The sequence below is a fragment of the Trichomycterus rosablanca genome, chromosome 21 (assembly GCF_030014385.1).
Source record: "Trichomycterus rosablanca isolate fTriRos1 chromosome 21, fTriRos1.hap1, whole genome shotgun sequence".
Classification (NCBI taxonomy): domain Eukaryota; kingdom Metazoa; phylum Chordata; class Actinopteri; order Siluriformes; family Trichomycteridae; genus Trichomycterus; species Trichomycterus rosablanca.
In genome coordinates this window covers 7,152,497-7,174,257 of record NC_086008.1, presented here as the reverse complement: position 1 = coordinate 7,174,257, position 21,761 = coordinate 7,152,497, and the positions used below count along the sequence as shown (strand labels likewise).

General features: G+C 37.1%; 1 protein-coding gene and 1 long non-coding RNA gene across 2 annotated transcripts; both read left to right on the top strand.

Moving 5' to 3' along the window:
• The first annotated feature begins 448 nt into the window (after positions 1 to 448).
• Positions 449 to 1,532, top strand: LOC134335637 (uncharacterized). The gene is made up of 3 exons (XR_010015632.1): positions 449 to 533; positions 711 to 785; positions 884 to 1,532. It is a non-coding gene; the product is annotated as an uncharacterized LOC134335637 (long non-coding RNA).
• Positions 1,533 to 13,816: 12,284 nt separating this feature from the next.
• Positions 13,817 to 20,551, top strand: LOC134335307 (uncharacterized). The gene is made up of 12 exons (XM_063017832.1): positions 13,817 to 13,994; positions 14,597 to 14,750; positions 14,832 to 14,950; positions 15,051 to 15,212; positions 15,662 to 15,778; positions 15,889 to 15,917; positions 16,631 to 16,694; positions 16,788 to 17,376; positions 17,471 to 17,631; positions 17,747 to 17,810; positions 17,927 to 18,128; positions 19,893 to 20,551. The coding sequence occupies exons 1-12, from the start codon at positions 13,883 to 13,885 to the stop codon at positions 20,325 to 20,327; spliced, it is 2,208 nt and encodes a 735-aa protein (XP_062873902.1). The 5' UTR covers positions 13,817 to 13,882; the 3' UTR covers positions 20,328 to 20,551.
• Positions 20,552 to 21,761: the final 1,210 nt, after the last annotated feature.

Sequence of the window (21,761 nt, the reverse complement as noted above, 5' to 3'; positions counted from 1 at the left end):
TACAATTATGCGTCTGTGTGCCTGTCTGCTTTGACTTAGGGAAATAAGGGAATTAATAGGCATGCTTTAGATTATTTCACAGTTTATAAACATCTACTTTCCATTGTTCATTAGTGTCAGACTGATTGTAGCTGAAATTGTGCTAAGGTAAATTAATGGTGCATGAAATGTAAATTGATTTATAAATGCATGTATGGTCCCAGTCCAAAAAGGCAACCGTTTCAGGGCATAAACATTGACCTGCTTCATTAGTAGCTCCTAATAAATAGACACCAACAGACATTTGGCTAGTGTTTCACATAGGTTTATAAAAGCCTGTTGTTGCTTGTTTAAATTGTTATAGAGCAAAATGTTCTGTACACAATTAGCTGTCACAGTTCTGACAGTTTACTTTATAGCACAACCCACTCTGACATATGATTTACAGGATACAATTAAAAAACTGAGAGGGGAAAATGCGTACCTGCACCATCGCTTGGAAAACCTTACCCAAGCATTGCACGACCTGAGAAAACTCCTGGATCACTCAAAAGGTGGGCAATAATCTTTACAATTACATAATTCCATGCTCTTGTCATTGTACTCCTGATTTTTAAATCAAGGACTTGGCATGCAAATGAAAGTGTTAAGTTGATGTCTTTTTCAAAGCTGTGGGTCTAATGAAAACATGCACTGTGCTACTAGGCTTATTTTGGTTTTGTGAACTGCAGATCATGAATTTTCTGAAGCCAGGGTAGAACATGACAGTGACCAGTTACATGCCTGGAATGAATGGATTCATAATGGTAAAATCTTTTACTATTCTAAAATACTAGGATGGTTTATTACAATATAACCAGTTATTTTATCTTTAGAAACATTTTTTTTCATGCTGTTTTTGCAGGTATCAGTGTTGAAACACACCGCATGTTGGAACAAGCACTTTGTTTGCCTGATGTTCATGACTCTGCCACATCATCTTTTCAAGCCAGTTTTCTTTTGTCTTGTACTATTATAAGCAATTTCATTTTCTTCTAGTTACAGTATGTACCCTGAACGTAAGGTTTTGGCCCATTATGACTGTTTATGACTGTAGACTGTAGACTTATTTTTTCATGTTATTAAGATATTTTTTCTTTGGAATTATTACATAAGGTTCTCTTTATGTAGCTAGCCCTTGTAGCTCCTACGATCCAGCAGTGATTTTGTAGAAGAGCTTATTGTAAATCAGCAGTCAGCAGTGCTCTTCACCATACCATCTTGTAAACAATGCCACTACTCAGAAAATTTCATGACTAAGATGCATTATAGTAAGTATTATAATCTAGAACTGTAGGTAGGTGACAAATAAAAGGTAAGAAAATACAAATGAGGTGTTGGACAGTCAATTAGCCACAACAGCTTCAATGTACCATGGTATAAATTTGACAGGTCTCTAAAACTGTAAGGTTTTACAAAACTTTATGTTACTTGAAGATTTTACCTAAGTTGGTGTTAGTTTATAGTGGTGGTTATAATCTTCCAGCAAATAAATTTGAGCCTTAACAATTGGATCACTGTACTATTATGGCTCTTGTCTTCTGTTCCAATGTGATATTTTCACTTTTGCCCTGTAAATGCACTTTTGCCCTGTGAATTGTCATCAGTAATAAAATATACATCATTTACATTTGCATATACAGTGTATCACAAAAGTGAGTACACCCCTCACATTTCTGCAGATATTTAAGTATATCTTTTCATGGGACAACACTGACAAAATGACACTTTGACACAATGAAAAGTAGTCTGTGTGCAGCTTATATAACAGTGTACATTTATTCTTCCCTCAAAATAACTCAATATACAGCCATTAATGTCTAAACCACCGGCAACAAAAGTGAGTACACCCCTTAGTGAAAGTTCCTGAAGTGTCAATATTTTGTGTGGCCACCATTATTTCCCAGAACTGCCTTAACTCTCCTGGGCATGGAGTTTACCAGAGCTTCACAGGTTGCCACTGGAATGCTTTTCCACTCCTCCATGACGACATCACGGAGCTGGCGGATATTCGAGACTTTGCGCTCCTCCACCTTCCGCTTGAGGATGCCCCAAAGATGTTCTATTGGGTTTAGGTCTGGAGACATGCTTGGCCAGTCCATCACCTTTACCCTCAGCCTCTTCAATAAAGCAGTGGTCGTCTTAGAGGTGTGTTTGGGGTCATTATCATGCTGGAACACTGCCCTGCGACCCAGTTTCCGGAGGGAGGGGATCATGCTCTGCTTCAGTATTTCACAGTACATATTGGAGTTCATGTGTCCCTCAATGAAATGTAACTCCCCAACACCTGCTGCACTCATGCAGCCCCAGACCATGGCATTCCCACCACCATGCTTGACTGTAGGCATGACACACTTATCTTTGTACTCCTCACCTGATTGCCGCCACACATGCTTGAGACCATCTGAACCAAACAAATTAATCTTGGTCTCATCAGACCATAGGACATGGTTCCAGTAATCCATGTCCTTTGTTGACATGTCTTCAGCAAACTGTTTGCAGGCTTTCTTGTGTAGAGACTTCAGAAGAGGCTTCCTTCTGGGGTGACAGCCATGCAGACCAATTTGATGTAGTGTGCGGCGTATGGTCTGAGCACTGACAGGCTGACCCCCCACCTTTTCAATCTCTGCAGCAATGCTTACAGCACTCCTGCGCCTATCTTTCAAAGACAGCAGTTGGATGTGATGCTGAGCACGTGCACTCAGCTTCTTTGGACGACCAACGCGAGGTCTGTTCTGAGTGGACCCTGCTCTTTTAAAACGCTGGATGATCTTGGCCACTGTGCTGCAGCTCAGTTTCAGGGTGTTGGCAATCTTCTTGTAGCCTTGGCCATCTTCATGTAGCGCAACAATTCGTCTTTTAAGATCCTCAGAGAGTTCTTTGCCATGAGGTGCCATGTTGGAACTTTCAGTGACCAGTATGAGAGAGTGTGAGAGCTGTACTACTAAATTGAACACACCTGCTCCCTATGCACACCTGAGACCTAGTAACACTAACAAATCACATGACATTTTGGAGGGAAAATGACAAGCAGTGCTCAATTTGGACATTTAGGGGTGTAGTCTCTTAGGGGTGTACTCACTTTTGTTGCCGGTGGTTTAGACATTAATGGCTGTATATTGAGTTATTTTGAGGGAAGAATAAATTTACACTGTTATATAAGCTGCACACAGACTACTTTTCATTGTGTCAAAGTGTCATTTTGTCAGTGTTGTCCCATGAAAAGATATACTTAAATATCTGCAGAAATGTGAGGGGTGTACTCACTTTTGTGATACACTGTACATGTTTTTATTGTTTTAAAATAGTCTTTTCCTTTATGGGGACAGGTGGATGCATGCCTTGCCAGCAAACGTCCTTTCACCTATCACTGAAGGAAGAAGAAGAAGTAGAAGAAGATATACTTTATTTGTCACATATACATATACAGGAGTACAGTACAATGAAATTCTTTCTTCGCATATCCCAGCTTGTTAGGAAGCTGGGGTCAGAGCGCAGGGTCAGCCACCTTACGGCGCCCCTGGAGCAGACAGGGTTAAGGGTCTTGCTCAAGGACCCAGCAGTGGCTGCTTAGCAGAGCCTGGATTTCAACCCCCAATCTTCCGGTTGATAGCCCAAAGCTCTACCCACTAGGCTACCACTGTCCCTGGGTCAGGTATTTAGATTTGTACCATTCTCTGGATGTCCCCCACACATATGGCCATCCCCTTAGACATAGCTAGTAATGTCTGAATGTAGATGCCTGATCAGCGAAGAGCACCAGTGGGGATTCAACCCCTGAGTCCCAGAGATGGCAGGCAAGTTTAATTTACCGATGCACCAACAGTACTTATTTTGTTTTTCTTTTCAAATATTAAGGTCAACTTGGCCAATACATAAATTTATTGCTGAATAGTATATGATATATTTATATTTTATATTAATGCTAGAATGTTAGGCCTAATTGTTTCACTGCATTTTGTGATACACCTGTCTGTAATACATCTGGTCTCATTATGCTTTTGCACTTATTTATTTAGATTATTTCTGTCATTTGTCATTTATCTGTATTTGCTGCTTTTAACTACAAATAACAGTGTTAGCAGTGTCGCATGTTAGGATTTTTAAGCTAGTAAATAAATGCTGTCCCATTTTTTGTGAATGGGAATTTGACGGTTCTGTGTTCTCATTTTTTCTCCACACGTGCAGTGGTAGCATCACACAGATAATTGCTGTAGCAACATGAAATGCTTCTCTTTTGGCGAGTTTGTGTGTTTGATGTTGCACACTGCAGATATCACATTAGCAGGCAGAACAGGTCTTTGTTCATTTAATTAAAATTGCAGTCTTGCATGGATTAGAAATGCGGCTATTAAATTTACATTTGATTGTGCTGAATTGCTTGAGAGAAAATAAGTCTATTTACATTTGCAAAGAATGAAAAACACATGCATGCTGGCATCAATGATCATGTTTGTGTTCTGGAGTGTGTAAGAAAGTATGACTAAAGACATTCAGCGATACAGATGTTTAACACTGAGCGTTGTACATTTTATTGTTTTGGCCCTGTGTGATTATAAAATCTAAAATCACATTTCTGTTGAATAATTACAAGGTGCACAGTCATGCTGGAACAGGAAAAGGAAAGTTGGAAGCATATATACTGTAGTTTCTTTTATATTATTGTTTTATTACACCTGTAAGCAATTGTTTTGGCTGAAGCATATACTTGGGGTATCCCAATACTTTTGCCATATAATGTATTTTCAAAGTTTGATTTAAGGAGGGATATAAGGGAATCCTAATATTAAATATCAAACTTTCATCTCCCTTTTTAACCCATTTGGATGAATGTGATGTCATTTAAGATGTCTGATCAATATTTTCACTCTACCCATATGTGTCATCAACACAAGACTGCTTTGGGCATATCAGGAATTCTTTATTTTAGACAATAGGAAGATGTAGAATTTCTGGCTTTCTCTTTTCATTGGTAAATGGAGTTAAGGGTGTGGTACAGAGCATGCACCTGTTTCGGGATATATTGGCACCTCTTCATGTCCCCTATAATGCTTAAGACTGGAAAACACATGGCAAGAAATGCAGGTGCCTGTCTGGTACTTATATAGTACTTGTAAGGAGTCAGTGTTGGAAGTGTGACATAATACCTACAATAAATGTTAGTTTATGTAATAATGATATTTGTAGCACAGTGGATGAATATTGTTATTATTCAAAACAAATCCAATTGCTGTCGTCTGTGTTTCATTTATGGGCTCGTCGTTTATTGCTGTGTGGAAATTAGGCCTGAACACATGCAGAGAGCTGCTTTAGTCCCCTCATATTGTTCTAAGCCTTTGAGCCTCTCCAGGCTGTGAGATGAACACATCTCTCTTGTGTTGTGTGTGGGTGTGTGTGTGTGTCGCTCACTGAGATCTAACCCTACGCACTTGAGACAAGTGAATGCAGAACGAGCTTGCTTGTAGAAATGATGCACTGATGCCAGGCACGCTCTCTTTCACAGGTAGGTATACACCATCCAGTACTATTTTCTTTTCTTCTTTCTTTTCTCATAACTTGTCATAATGTTTAAAACTGTGATAAAGACCACATAATTAAAGCACATTTGCAAAAATATATTTTTATTTTCATTGATGTTTAAAGTTAGCCATTAATCAGAACATGTTATATTTAAAGATTGCATATGTAAAAAGTCTTAAAGGATTTGTTGATGACTTATGCTATGACGTTCACTAACTGGCCACTTTATTAGAAACATCATACTAATACTTGATATGACCCTTTTTTACGTTGAACAGCCTCTATTATTTGGCCTCTGAGGTGTTGTAAATATTCTTTGGACATCACCACTGTGTCATGTAATAAGTCAGATCTTGAATTCTACCACATTCCTAAAATGCTCTATTAGATTTACATTTGGTGACTGTAGAGGCCAAAGAAGTGCGAAAAACTAACTGCCATGCTTACAATATCAGCTTGGGATGATTTGTGATTTGTTGTATGGCACATTATAGAGCTGGGTGTAGCCTTTGTAGGGTGGGAAATTGTAGCCGTAAAAGGATTCACATGGTCAGCAACAGCACTAAATGGTTTCCAGTGTGTGCGCTGATTCTTCCCTGCAGAATTGCCACGTATAATATGTCACCTGGATCACATTTTTCCTATTCTAATAGATTTTAGATTAACTAAAGTTCTTAAGATGTTCATATTATATCTGTATTTATTCACTGTGCTGCTGCTACCACATGATTAGCTGATTGATTCTTTACATGAGTGAGCAGTACAGGTGTACAGTACTCGTAATTTGACAGGTGAGTGTGTGAGTTACAATTGCATGATATAAGTCCATGGGTCTTGTTATAAACTGTACTGATATTAGCACATTTTTAAAGTGCCTTTTTTTTCCACCAAAATTTTGGTCAAAATTAATTAGTAAACTGTGTAACTAACAAAAATGAAAAACTGTTAATATGAAGGTTCTGTAAAGAACTAAATTTGTTTCTCCTATGGCACTCAACTTTTCATAAATTCTTTTAATAGCATACGTTTGCTTAATATCGTCTGTTGGCATCCTGTTCAAGCTGTATCTGTCTGGTGTTCATAGTTTCTGGGTGGTGCAACCATGATCAAAAGTGATTCATTAAGACGAATGAACATGAGCAATATCTTACTGCTAAACTGTGAAAAAGGGTTCAGTGTTTTATATGTATACATATAAATTATATGTAATTAATTGTAATTAAACATTTGTAGCTAGAGTTCAAAATTTCTAAGTCCTAACACTGCTTGCAATACATGCAAAATTTTGCTCTCATTCAGTATTCAGTAGAAATTTAGGTATCTAAGTCTCTAAGAGAAAAACAGTTGAGCCACCAATATCCAACGAATTAGGACAAGTTGGCATGACTGGCTTATCATGTGTCAATGATTTTAACTTTTTACTTTCATAGAAAACTGTGCATGTGTTTTTTGTAGTGGGGCTAAAAAAAAGTAATTCTGTTATTTTACAATTACTTAGCAGTTTAGGGTGTGTCACTGCCAGGCTCTTTAACATTTAGACATTAAGGCCTTTTATGCTTGACCTGTTTTCCTTTTCTTTGGATTGGATTATCTCCAAAATGAACAGATACAATGACTAATATTAAATGTAATTCAGAACTTATGAAGAGTTCTGTCACAACATACCCATCAACTCAGCCAAAAAATTCTTACTAGATATTTAAAATTGGCTTGACAATTACATTACCGCCCTACTGAGATTATAAAACTCAATTGACAAAGTAGTCAAAGCTAATTGAATAATGGTGCCTTTTTGAGAGACTTGCTTTTTAGTGCTAAATTGTACTGAGAAATTAATTAGAACATTAATGAACTGTTAACAGCTTACTCATTTAATGGGGTGTTGTTAAAGCCAAACAAACACACACCCCCGGCTCTTGGCATTAAGTCCCATTAACTCACCCACCCGCTGTCTCTGCTTTATGCCAGATGAGTCATGGTTCTCAAGTACTCATTCATGACACTGCTGTCAACCATCACAAAGATTAGTGCCCTAATACTGATTGACTGTAAGAAGTTCAGAACATCAGACTTCAGTTTTACCTCAGAAACATACTTACTTTATTATACAGTCAAACGTCGACATTTATGGCATATACAACATGACAATCTGGGCACAACATTGACACGTAAATGCATAGAAATTAAGATTAAAACAGGGTTTTGTAAATTAAGTAAGCAATTTGCAAGCAATCTGGCAACCTTAACAAAAAATATATAAATATAAATATATAAATTTCCTTGTATGTGTGTGTGTGTGTGTGTGTGTGTGAGTGGGGGGGGTTAAACTCATTTAAGATGCACTAACTGTAAGCCTTATTATATAGTAAAAACATGGGCAACAATTGGGGGTCATATTAGGTCACTTCAGTGATTTTTAAAGCAAGCAGCACACTTCTTTGGCACTGGACAAATTAGGAAAATATCAAGTCTGTGAGCACCTTACATGGATACGGCTGTGAAAGCCCACACGATCAGACAGCAAGCGTTTCTTAACTGATCCTCTGGGTACAAAGCAGTTCTGCTCTTTTCATGTCTCAATCAGTGAGTGGAGGGGCTTCTGCTGCGTGCCCTAAAGTGGCTAGTCCATTGAAGGCACTAAAGAGATGTGTAGCGTACAAAGCATGGGTTGTGATAATGGTGCCAGTATCATATCAACATCAAAATGGGTAACGAGAGAGACAGAAAGGAGAGGCTAGTGGTGTGGATTTTTTCCTATAGTGGCACCTACGGAAAAATGAGATAGTGATACATATAAAGTTTAAGAATAACTCTAAAGCTTGATGGTCAGTTTTAAAAGCTCTACAAAATATTGTTTAAAAGTATTTGCTATTTATTGCATGTTTATTGAATATATCAATGTTAAATGTACATACAATGCATTCTGGCTTTAGGCATAAAACAGACAGATTTGCTTTAAAGGTATTCAGATATCTTAAATAAAGAATATTAGTACTTAAATGAAAAGTACTTCTCACAACTGTTTAAAGTTGGTGAGGTGTCTCTCCTATATTAATGGATGGTGTTCACAAGAATTATAGAACAAATAAGATGACACATGTTTACTATCAGGCTCTTGTGTGTTTTAGTGCACGAATGTTGCTCAGGATCTATGCTATGGATGAGTATATTCATCTGAAAAGCACAGAGGGACAGGGATAGTATGGTCCCTCCTCTTCACATCTCTGTCCAAATGTCCTGTCCAGTCTGGCTCCTTCTTTTTTCCTATTCTATCAGGATCGCTCCCTCTCAATCTGAAGTTGGTAAGTCTGATAATATCAGTATACATATTAATTATACATACTGACACATTTTTACAATAAAATGATGTGATTACTTTTGAAAGCTTGCTTTAGAGTTCTGACGTATTATTAATATAATTTTTTATAAGTGTTAGATTTTTTACGGATGGTAGAACTGTCTCTGCCTATTTACATCTGCTTATGTATTATGCAGATTTCCTGTGAAGCCTTTACTTTAAAGAAAAATGGACACACATGATTGATATAATCTAAAACCAAAGTATGTGCATTGTATTAACTGGTCAGCACTTTTGTTTAATGGTCATTGTATTTGTTGAGGGTTTGATTTCTTTTGTAATGATAAAGGCTCTGATAACCGAATGTGTCCTATGCTAATTTTTCATTTGCTTGCCAAATCATGATGCTGCTCCAACCGTAACCTAGCAACAGCAGGCATTAAACTACCTGTTAACTTAAAAGTAGGATGTGATTTCACCCTGACGAAGAGAAGTTCCAACATATAGAATGAACAGCAAGGTGTATTTTTGTCATTTGATGATTGACCATTTTAGTATTACAAGTAATATAATATAAAATAATAATGTTACATATTATATAATTGTATATACAGTATAACCTAATATATTTTAATATTTTAATTATTTTTGGATGTTGTGATCTTGACACTTTATATATAACTATGGATTAATAATAAATTTAAGCATACATGAAAACAAAAAGTGGCAAAATGGCCAGTATGGGTAAAAGTATTGATTGTAAACTTTAAGTCTCTATATACATCCCATAGTTTTTCAGATGCTTTAAAGATATATACAACATGGGGCCATAGATCCAAATAGTTTGTTTACATATCTTTGTTAAGGTCAGCAAAACACTTTCCTTTTCCTAATTTTTATTATTTTTGTTTACATTTTCCCTTTTGCTTTAGTATTCTTAAACCAGCCTGCAGATGCTGTTGGAGTTCTGAACAGGCCGTTGATGCTGCACTGTGCAGCGTATGACTCCAGTCATCAGGGAGCAATACCAGTTACATGGAGGAAAGAGGATGGAGGACTAGCGTCTGGAGTTCATCAAATGGCCAATGGCTCTCTGGTTTTTACTCAGTTAAAGGAGGAGCACCAGGGAAGATACATCTGCAGTGCCGAAGGAGGGAAAACTCAAATTAGAAGCATTGCCACAGTCAGCAAAGCATGTATGTATGTACTAACATCTGGAGTGGCAGAATAAGCATTGTCAAGGTTTTTAGTTAAATACAGTGCTTTAGTACAGAAGGTATTTACTGGAAAATAAGGCGTTAGGTGAAATTTAGCTACAGTATGGTTTGGTGTGTTGGGTGGATTAAAACCATGCTGGCCATGTTTGCAGACCAATCTAGCCTTCTCAAAAATCAATTATGTCTTGTTATTTTACAAAATACTAAAATGATTAAAAGTAAACTGGAAAAAATAGGACTTGAAGAAAACTACATGCTACAAGGGACACTTGGGTGGTTCAGTGGTCTATTACACTTGCCAACCACTGTTGAGACGGCCAATGAAAAGGCAAATTTTGAGCACCCAGTCCATAAAAATGTTTTTGAAAGGTGGAATCAAACCAAAGTACCTGGAGGAAACCCAAATAATACAAAGAGTAATTACGCAAGGATCAAACTAGGTCCTAAGGGCGACTGTTGCCCTGTAGTCAAACCCCCAACACACCCACTACTATTTAGACGATTAAGGATAAAAGAGACACATACCCTTGATTTTAGTGAATGTTTGACTAGCTTATATCTAGTACTCATGTACTGTTATGCTTGTGACAAAGCAATGCGGTTTTGCTTTAATTTATGATTGTTTGGGGGTATGCAGTCATTGCCAGCTAATTTAATGTGGTATGATTTAAGCTTTAAGATTCAACAGCCAGAAGGCAAAATGTGAAACACAGAGGAAATTCCTCGTATTCACAAAACATGAATTAAGCAGAACACAAATCAAACAAAGGAAACGGTTTGTTGTGGTCTATTGCAGTAACTCTGTATTGAAATGCCAAAACTGATTCTGCTATTTAAACAGAATGTATAAACGTATATTAAAAAAGCAAATTTTGGTTTATGTCTTTTGCAGATCTAGAGAATGTGTTCTTCAGTCCTCAGTCTCAGAGAGTGGATTTGAGTCAGGATGTGTTTTTCCAGTGTGTCTCAGGAGACAGCTCTCCTCCTGCACAAATCTCATGGCTTAAGAACAACAGAGCCTTTACCAGAGGAACTCAAATTCAGGTACTAAAGCTTTTATAAATGTGTTCTGAATGATGGTCATACCAGAAGCACAATAGTTCCATGTATCCATAGGCTTTTCAGTATTACTGGTGTCCAAAACTGTCATTTGTCTTTAATACACTGGGTGTCAGTGTGGAGCTTTCAGCAAATTGCTTGGTAAATCAGAACTTTTATTTATTTATATTTATGGTATTTAGTAGTTTTTATCCAAAGCAACTTACAATTGTGAATAAATGTAATGCGAACAAATGAAGGCTAAGAGACTTGCTCAGGGGCCCAATGGTGCCAATTGGACAGTGGTGGGACTTAAACTAGCAACCTTTTAATCATTACACCAGTACCAGAACCGCCTAACACTACTTTACTCAGCCTTTATTAGTAACCTTTTTCTTAGTCACATTTGAAATGTGTCTGGAGTCCAACACCAGGTAAATTGAAGGAAAGCTCAAGACAGAGAAAATATAACGATTGAATACATTCCTAAAGTACAAAGACTGCTCACATTTCAACATTGTTTCACTGAATTTCATTTTTTTTTAAAGTTTTATTATACACATAGCAGGAGCATTTAAAAACATCACACGAGCAAATATCTGCTAATGTTTAATGTATTATAAAATTGCAACTGAGTGATCCAGGGCAGCCAGTCGGTTGTACGGCTGTGTTTATTTTTTTTGCCTGTCCCAATCTGAATGAAATGTACAAGTACAAATGTCTAAGTCATCTCTGTGTGCATGGTTTATTTGATAGGGCCAGTATGGAGGAGGAAACCAGAGAAAGACCACAGGCACCCTGCACCTGGTCAGCATCACCAAAGCAGACCAAGGGCGTTATGTCTGTGTTACCCATAATTCTTTACTAAACATGAGCAAAGAGAGTGCTGTTGCTATCCTAACAGTAGGTGGTATGTGGTTGTTTTTTCTCTCTAAATGTAGTCATTAAACAAAACCACTACTTTTTGATTTTTTGAGAAACATTTGCTTAAGCATGCTGTTTTACCTTCCTCAGGGCTTGGTGCAGGTCTTGAGATCATACAGGACCCTGAGAATATTACAGTTCCTGTGGAAATGGAGGCAGCTCTGCATTGTGTAGTCCATGGTTATCCTACTCCCAAACTGCGGTGGTTTAAAGATGACCAAATCTTACACAATACATCTCGCTGGGATGTTCAGGATGATGGACAGCTACTTGTGTTTCAGTAGGAGATCATCAGTTACTTAAAGTGCATGAAAACTTTACCCCCACCCTATCCCCCAAGAGCCCCAGGAAATAATATTTATTCCTGGCATTTAATATCTTAGTTGTATTAATAAAAATCTGACAGCTTCAGACATGATTTTCTTTCAAATGTCACTTAGGAAAGTTTTGCCAGAGGATGAGGGCTTTTATTACTGTGAAGCTACCAACGACAAGGAGAGACTGAGATCACAACTTGCCTACCTTCTTCCTGCAGGTATCCTCATGTCTTTCCACATGTTGTTATATCAACAATACTATGCTTTATCTTAAGCTGCTATTCTAAAGTATTTGGACAGTTTTTTTCATGTACTTTCATGTATCTTTATTATCTTAAGTTGTATGGTATGGTTTACAAGCTAAAGCTAAATGTTTAAAAGTTTGCTGTTGTATTTGTCTCATAGTCATGGACTGGACCTTTGTTCTTCAGCCAGTGAATAAGACAGTGAGGAAAGGTGACTCAGTAACTCTGTCCTGCAGACCTCCACACAGTCGACCTGCTGCACTTGTGTCCTGGTTTAGAAACAACCGCCTTCTCCGGTACAGACCTCACTTCATCATGCAGCCCAGTGGAGACCTGCACTTCCACAGGTGCTTAATAACATTGTTTAAATGTACATTGCTGTAAATAAGTAATTGATTTTTTTCGAGTGTACTAGTTATTGCATATTTATGTCACTAAATGATGTATGACGAATAAACAAAACATTAATATTACACAAAGAAAACTTAGGAAAACAATATTTTATTAATTTAACAAACAAAGATGTTAAACACATATGTAACTACTGTGAAAAGCTTTTGTCCCCTTGGTAACCTTTCTCAATTGATTTTCATCAAGCACTTGATCCTTGTCAGGCTGGTGGTGGGTCCAGTTCTACCGAGAAACACTAAAGGCAGAGCGGGAATTCCCTGTATTTGCCAATCTATTGCAGGGCTTCAGCCATCAATCATGCTTGTGAAGATGCTTGGCCGGCCAGTAGCACCACAGAGATTTGAACCCGCATCTCAGAGGTGGTGGGCTGAATCCCACTGAGAGTCATTATGTTAAAATGGAGGAACTGTGGCAGGTCAGGTAAAATTTCTCAAACTTACCCAGGAAGCCACCAAAGATTAAAGACCAGAAGAAAATAATAAAAACAAACATTGAATAACTTGAGACATCTTTTGCTATTTTTTATGCTATTTATGAGAGGAAGGCAAAAAACAAACAAACAAACAAAAAACTGTTTAAAAAAAGCACCTAGATGATCTTTAAAAACTTGCAATAATGCTTTATAGACAGATGGATGATGAATTGAATGATGAATTAAGCATTTCATTTCATCACAAGCAGACAATGTAGTTCAACCACTTTTAAAAGCAGTGATATTTTTGTAAATAAAAATAAATAAAATAATGTCTCACAAAATGTGTTGTTTCCCTTGTGTAACATCATGTTTTTAATTGATCTGAAATTGTTTGACAACAATCATTGTATGCAACAACAGAGGCGACCAGCTAAGGCAAATACATACATTTGTGTGTAGATTATTTTGTTAACTTTATAATGTATCATTTCAGTGTACAAGAAACAGACAGAGGATCTTATTTTTGTCAAGCATCTAATACCTTCCTACAAAGAGCTGTATCTTCTAGAAAAATCTTTCTGGATGTCCTGGGTATGTTCTATTATGTTATTAAATTAGGGCATAGATCATTCACGCTCTCTCTCTTTCTCACATCACTATCACACACCTAGGAGCAATTTGGTGCAGCAAATCCACCTTTTGTATGATTTTGGGAGGTGGACTGAAACTAGTATTTGGAAAAAAAGTCACAGTGTCAAAAGGTAAAATGTGTAGTACATTTGCACAATGCTAGGAGGTGTGAATTAAATCTAGGTCCCAAAAACCGACGTTGCTGAACTGCACTACCAGTTACACCATTGTGCCATTTGTTTCAGGGATTAGTTGTAAAAATAAATAAACATAATTATAAAATAAAGGGGACACACGTGAGGCAGCTAGTATAATGGGTACAGCATAGCACCAGCCTCCAGGAGACCTCACCTCCAGTCACTGTTTGTGAGTTTCACCTTCCTCTGGATTTCATGTTCTGGATTTGCTCTTTTAAGTTTCTCCTAGGTGTGAGTCAATTTGTAAGTGTGTCATTTCCTATAAAGTAATTTTACCCTTTGATTTTAGGCTTATTACATTACCAGGCTCTATCATACATGGTTTTTGACACATTGTTTGTGGTTTTGGTTCACTTATCCTGACAGCTCCTCCATCCGTGACTATCTTGCCCCTGGCAGTACTTTCCACAGTGGGAGCGGAGGTGGTGATTCAGTGCCAGGTGTCAGGACACCCTATTCCTTCAGTCGAGTGGTCCAAGCAGGGCCAGTCTGCAAGAACAGGAGGGAAAGTTATAATGGGGTATGCTTTACACATAGAGTTCTATAAATATGTGGTTATAAAATAAATCTGAATGCTGATCATGATGTTGCTTTGTTTTAGGGTAAGAAATGCAACACTTTACATCTCTTCAGTGAGAACATATGATGAAGGTGTTTACACATGTGCAGCTTCCAATTCTGTGGGACAGGACCAGAAAACCACTACCTTGCGTATAGCTGGTAAATGCATGTCTAGACAAATAAAAATGCAGAATCTTTGCAGAATCATTCAGGTTGTTTGAATATGTTTTCATGAGTCATACCCTAAAATGTCTTTCAGCAAAACCAGTCATTATATTGTTTTCGGGATCAGTGAACGTATCAAAGGGAGCCACTATTAATGTACCGTGCCGAGCTGTTGGAAATCTACCAATAAAGTACACATGGGGGAAAAGTGGCCTTCAGACAGCACTCTCACTTTTACCCCACATATACATTGATGGTAACATAATCTAAAAATCTTTATAATAGAATCTTTCTTTTCTTTTAAATGTGTATTTACTTTTAGTTCATGGTAGCTTTAGGATTTTGATTTGACTAAAGAAATGTCTACAGATTTATATTTTATTCATAAGATTATTTTTCTTAAATGTGCTAAGATTATTAATTTGGTTATTATGATGGACTAAGTGCTGTGGAAAAGTTTTTACTCCAGCTTGATTGGAGATATTATTTTAGTATACTTTTAGTATACTTACTAATGCTACAAAGTCACCAAAAAGCTTATACTTGTATCTGAGCTTTTGACTTCTGTCATGACAAATTAACCCAATACAATTTACGATGAGAGTACATAAAAAATAGTGTTATCTTATACTGTAAATAGGCAATATGTTTAAATCATGAATACTTTGGTTGTTTTAGAGGCTTTAGTAATGTCTTCTTTTACAGATAACAAGACGCTTCACATCTCCAATGCCCACCAGTCAGATTCAGGAGAGTATTACTGCACTGCTGAAAATGACATGGGTCGGGATAGTAAAAAGACCATTATAACAGTGTTCACTGGTAAGAAAAAATCTATAATATAGAAAACATAGTCACATATAGAATCTAAATTGTTATTTTTAGTAATGACCTTTAACTTAATCTGTTTGCTTAAACCCTCTAACATGAAGGTGATCATGAAGAAGATATATTATCTACAGTGAGTAACGTCTTAATGTGTGTTGTGTTTATCCCATTACAACCTCTTTTTTTTTCTTATTACAGTTAATCATAAAATAGTTCTGAATAAATAGGGTACTCAAGCATATTTTCTTTCATTAACTTTTAAGTCTGTAGAACACAAACAAACACCATACATTCAAATGTATCTTATGACTTAGAAAAACTGCCTGAGAAACAACAGCTTGCATGCTTACATCTCTTTAACCATTTATGACATGCCAACATAACTTCATCCTGCCTTCTATACTGCTCACAAATGCTCCTTTTCTACTGCATGGTAACCCATAGTGTGGTACTTTTTTGTCATCTGTGATCCCACAGCGGTTTAGTGGTTGCACCTAAGTATCCATGCTAAATTTGGTTACCTTTCTTGACCAGGGTTGAGCGAGAACGTGCAGACTGTTGATTGATTATCTTTAATAATAACAGTACAAATTGAATTTTGGCTTTATTATATAACCATAAATCAAGTAAAATGGTTAGACATTCAGTGGAGCAGTAAGTATCTTATGCTCATGGTAAGGATGCTATAAATATGCTAAACTAAACTAAAAGTAGTCAAACTAAAACTGCACTATGTTTTATGAAACAAAGACTAATAGAAACCATTATTCTAACACTAAACTAATTACAAAAATGACATGCATATCACATGTTAATTATATTGTTTTAATTTTTAATGACTTTTAGGTCCCAGAAATTAATTTAGAAGAACCTACAAATCCTGCAAATTACAATTTAAAATCATATAAAGGTAATATCACTTGGCCAGTCTATAAAAACGACAATTACTGCTTTAATGTTTTATTTTATGTTTTAACATTAAAAATGTTTTTCCCATCTGTAGATGTTTACTTGAGAGACTCACCAAGACATTCTATCAGTGATGCTACCCCAAATGTAGCCAATACACCCTTCAATAATCATGATGTAATAAATTTTGTGGACAGACAGAAAAACGATGTCCGAAAATCATCAGAACTATTGCCTGTTGCCTTCCACTCCAAGCTTCAAACAAATGCACAACAAAGTCACTCATATATTACTGCTCCTACCCCAATCATTCAGCATCCAGATCATCCGACCCTGCATCCAAGCCTACAAGCTGAGTCATGGTCTGTACACACCCAGTTCCTCAGGAAAACTAGTCGCCTTTCAAACCAGCACGCAAGCTCCCTGCAGGACCATCTATCTCCTAGTTCAATAGTTCAGGGCCTTGGTCAACTCACCCAGGTCACTGGGTTCACAAATTATAATATGAACAGTATGAACAGTAGTACCAACACGACTGATAAGGAAGTCAATCTGAGCTGGAGTCAACCCACTGAGCCACTTGATGCCACCAAGGCTTCACAGACGAATAATACAGAAGTAGTTGAAACATTGAAGAAAAACACATCTAAAGCCCCCATGAGGACCACAGACAACAATGCCAGGTAGTGGATTACAAGCCATCATAGGTTTCTTTTCTTATAGGTTTTTTTTCTCTTTAAAAAATTGAGTTGCTTTCCCACTATGTGTGTCCTTTAGAGAGAAAAGGAAGTCACAAGGTTGGCTACCAGTAATTGAAGAGCATGACATTCCTATTGTTGTAGGGGTTGGAGTTTCCTTAGCTTTCATTTTTATCACCATGAGTTTTTACTCTTTGTTTCGGAAAAATGACCCTGCAGCCATAACAACGGGACGAGCAGGTTAGACAGCAACAAAACCATGAAGATCATCCACTCATAATACTTGCACAGACTTACTGGTCTTTCCTTTTGCATAGGAAAGCATTTTAATATCACTAAATGTTTTATTCCACAGCTATCAGAGGCCCGATCGGCAGGCCTGGGGAACGTCTTGCCATTGAAAGGACGTATGATAATAAGTGAGTCTGGTTGATACTATAGGGAAGCCTAATTCACGTGACAATAATAGTAATGCCAACTAGCTAGAATTGTGTTTATGTTGTAGTTTCTTACTCTTACTCTGGTTTACATGTAGAGCTTTTGAGGATGACAACATGGTTGCTGTTATTGAGCAAAGTCCAAACACATCTGAGACCAGAGCCCAACGCCCAGCATCCAGCCCATCCACTTTGCTAATGGAGCCGTCTTATGAGGATGCACCAGAGGAAGTGCAGCCAACCCGAGACTTCCCAGTCATAGTGGAAACACACCCTGACCGAGATTTGACCGAGGAGCAGGTGAGTCATGGGTAAATTTATGTGTGTTGGTGGATCCTTGATCTGCATGGAAAAATGAGGAAGTCATTACTTCTAAATACATGATTAAACTTGCATTATGTCAACATGTCATCTTCCTTTTGGGTTATTAATGTTTAGCAGTATTTTGGTCTCCTATGGCAAAAGGTCTTAGCTGAGGTGCCAGAATGACTGTATAGAATGTCAGTATAGAATCAGAAAATGGTTCTCACTGAACTTGTTATGTATGACAAGTTCAAAGTCTTCTGGATGCCTGGTTGGCTATGTTGACAAGTGAGAAAAAATAATTCAAAGATGCAAAAACAAAATTAGAATCAAAACCTGGAATATCTAGACCTTAATGGACAAAAAGTCTGGTTCCACATTGGCAAAGGCTGTATTCTGTCACCATTCCTGTTCAACCTGTATGCTGAACATATAATAAGAGAAGCAGGACAGGAGGAAGATAATCAATTATTCAAAATTGGTAAAAGAAACACAAATAACCCTTTGATATGCAGATGACTTTCAGAGCAGAAAATCAGAAAGATCTGAAGGCCCTTATAAGGAAAGTTAAAGAACCGAGTGGAAAGATAGAACATCAACTCAATATGAACACGGCAAATCAAGACAGACCACTGACTTTACCATTGATGGAGATGTTGTCGAAGTGGTGGACAGTTTTTGCTTACTTGGATTACAGCAAATGCAAATGACACAGCAGACAGGAAATATGACACAGACTGGCACGTGGCGGAATATAAATGAATGAATTGAAAAGACCTTCAGATTTAAATATTTGTCTCTACAAACAAAGAACAGAATCATCCAGACTATGGTCTTGTCTGTGTTTTTTTTATTTTTTTTATAAATGTGAAAGATAAACAATAATAAGTGGTCCAGGAGAATATTGATCTCTTTGAACTTTGGTGCTGGCAAAGACCTTTGAGAGTAGCTTAGACGGCAAAGAAGAAAAACAAATGGAGACTCAACCAAAGCCCAGATAACCAAACTGGTGTGTCTTATGAGAAAAAACTGTTAAATGGAAATAACAATAATGCTTGGAAGGCATACGTGGTGGAAATAAATGCTTAATCTATCGGTCTATCACAGTACATCACATTCTTGTTAAGTCATTAACACATAACATTTCAGCATCACCCTTTTTTAACAAAAGGATAAAATCAGCTATATAACATGGGCTCAAATTCCTAGACACACTTTAAAATAATGTGAGAAGTGTAGAGAATGTTTTAGCCACAAATGGGGGTGGATGTACAACTATCTTAGGGTCAGGTATTCACAAACATATGGGCATCTATTGTGTTCACTCACATATAGTTGTAATTTAGAGTGGACAGTTCAAGTACTGACAAACTACACACATACAATAAGTTCTAACGTTGGTGTGGCTGCTGCACTTTAATCAGTTAGTATTTTCTTTTAAGTCTGTTTAGCTGTGAAAGGATGCAGTAGCTGGCATCACATATCCTATAAGCATATATCAGTTCTACTATTTCTGATTGGTAACTACTGTGTGAAAGCGCAGACACAGCTAACAAATTGGAATTAAGAATGTCTGTATTAGCATTGAGGTAATACCCTTTTCTTCTGTTTTATTAAAAAATGTAAATAGTATAATAAATAGTAAGTACATTAATTAAACTCTTGGCCAAATGTAGCTCCCCTTTTACAACATTACATCATACAACAGCTGTATTCACATCACTATGCTGAAAACAATCCTAATGCTATAATCTCTCCCAGTTGGAGACCTCATTTGAGGATGGCAAAATCACCCCACCCCACCCATCCGACATCCAGCTTCAGTGCATGGAAGACTGGAGAAGCCCCGATTTGGGGCAGTGCCAAGATCCCCCTTCACCAACCCCTGTCAACACTGTGGGTCCTCAGGAGAGCCTCCGCTCCTCACTCACTCTGCAAACCAGTGAATCCTCCTCCACACCCGTGCACCACAGCATCAGCCTCTCCCACAATTCCTGTCCCCTCATGCTGTCCCACTGCGTGACCATGGGCATGACCTCCATAGCCGTAGATGTGCACTTCTACCCCTCTGTTGTACAGAACAGCTTCAGCACTTCCGCTCCCAGTTCTAGCACTACGTTTGGGCCTTCGAGGCCTCAGGGAGGATCCAGGCCTGAACACGATTCAGCAGCACCATCTGCTCATAACGGAAAATAAATCATGAAATTCAAACAGGACTTCTAACTTTGGGATTGCTCATTAAAATATATGTGTGATTGTAATAGCTGTAATATTTTAAAAGCTGTAAAGGTGCTTTCATTTTTATTCTAATTTTCATTTTTGTTGCTATGATTCGCTTGTTCATTGTAAAAACATGTGATTATAGAAAGAGTGTATCAAAGAATTCTTAGTAGCTAAAATTTCTGTCTGATGTTCACTAATGCCAAGAATATTATTTATTATTTAAATGTCTTTTTGAAAAAAAAAGTATTTTTATTGTAGCTTTTTATTTGAAAGGAAAAAGAGAAACAATGAAAGCTGCATTTGTTCAGTTAGATATTTCTCATAAAGGTTTTGACAGAGAACATTTTCTAGTGTGAATCAACATGACTGTTATATCTGCATTTACCAAAGGCTATGCTAACATGCCACTGATCAAATCTTTTATTTATGTAAATATCAATATTAGACAGTTAACATATTCTGAAGACTCATCTTATTAATTTCATTTAGCTATCATGGTCATTCTGAATACAGTAAATAAAACCTGACGTTTCTTTTAGGTACGTATTTCACCTACAGCTATAAACATACAGTGCCATAAACATGTATTTGCCCTCTACTGATTTTTTTACTTTTGTATATTTATCATACTCTTTACAGAAATTAGTTTAATAAAAAGACACCCTAAATAGACACAACAAGCAGCACACTATGCATCCATTTCTAAGGCACTTGATGACTCGTTTAGACTGTTACAAAAAAACCCAGACTAATTTATTATTTACACCACAGTAACTGAATGGCAGCAATATTACCACAAAACTATTCAATTCCTTCTACCTGCTATTACAGGTGCAGAAGCTGGACTTTACAAAAAGGGATGTTATAACCAATTTGTGCAGACTGTTCATGGTGTTCATGGTGCACTTGCACTACAGCTAAGTGACAGCAACTTTTAAATCGCTGCCTGACTGTGAACAGCGCTGCAATGCCTGGGTTCTAAATGCAACACTGTCAGAAATTTGCCGACCTCTTGACATTTTAACTGCAATCAGTCCTGACTGGTCAATCAACGGTTTAAATAATATGCATCCTCAACATAATTGAGGTTAATTAATACATAGTAAAAATGCATGTCAGTGATGATAAGTAAATAGAAGCAAGTAAAACAGATCAAATATGTTTGGGAGCAGAATAAACAGATTAATTAGGGTTGAAACTTTCAACAAAATAAATCCCTAAAAAATTAGGACTGATTTACTGACTGAATGCAACTTGTCAACATGAAATATTTAATTACAATATATAAAAACTCACTGTATTGGACTGCACACAGATCAGAGGTGACATTGCTTTTCGCAAAAATGAAGGGCTGTCTTAATATACACACAATATCCTGTACGTTGGGTTTGATTTAGTAGTCTTGCC

Coding starts and splice junctions, on each gene's coding strand:
- LOC134335307 (XM_063017832.1), top strand. CDS start 13,883: ATGTATCATTTCAGTGTACAAGAAACAGACAGAGGATCTTATTTTTGT. Junction 13,995..14,596: donor AATCTTTCTGGATGTCCTGG/GTATGTTCTATT, acceptor TTATCCTGACAG/CTCCTCCATCCGTGACTATC. Junction 15,918..16,630: donor AAGAAGATATATTATCTACA/GTGAGTAACGTC, acceptor AATGACTTTTAG/GTCCCAGAAATTAATTTAGA.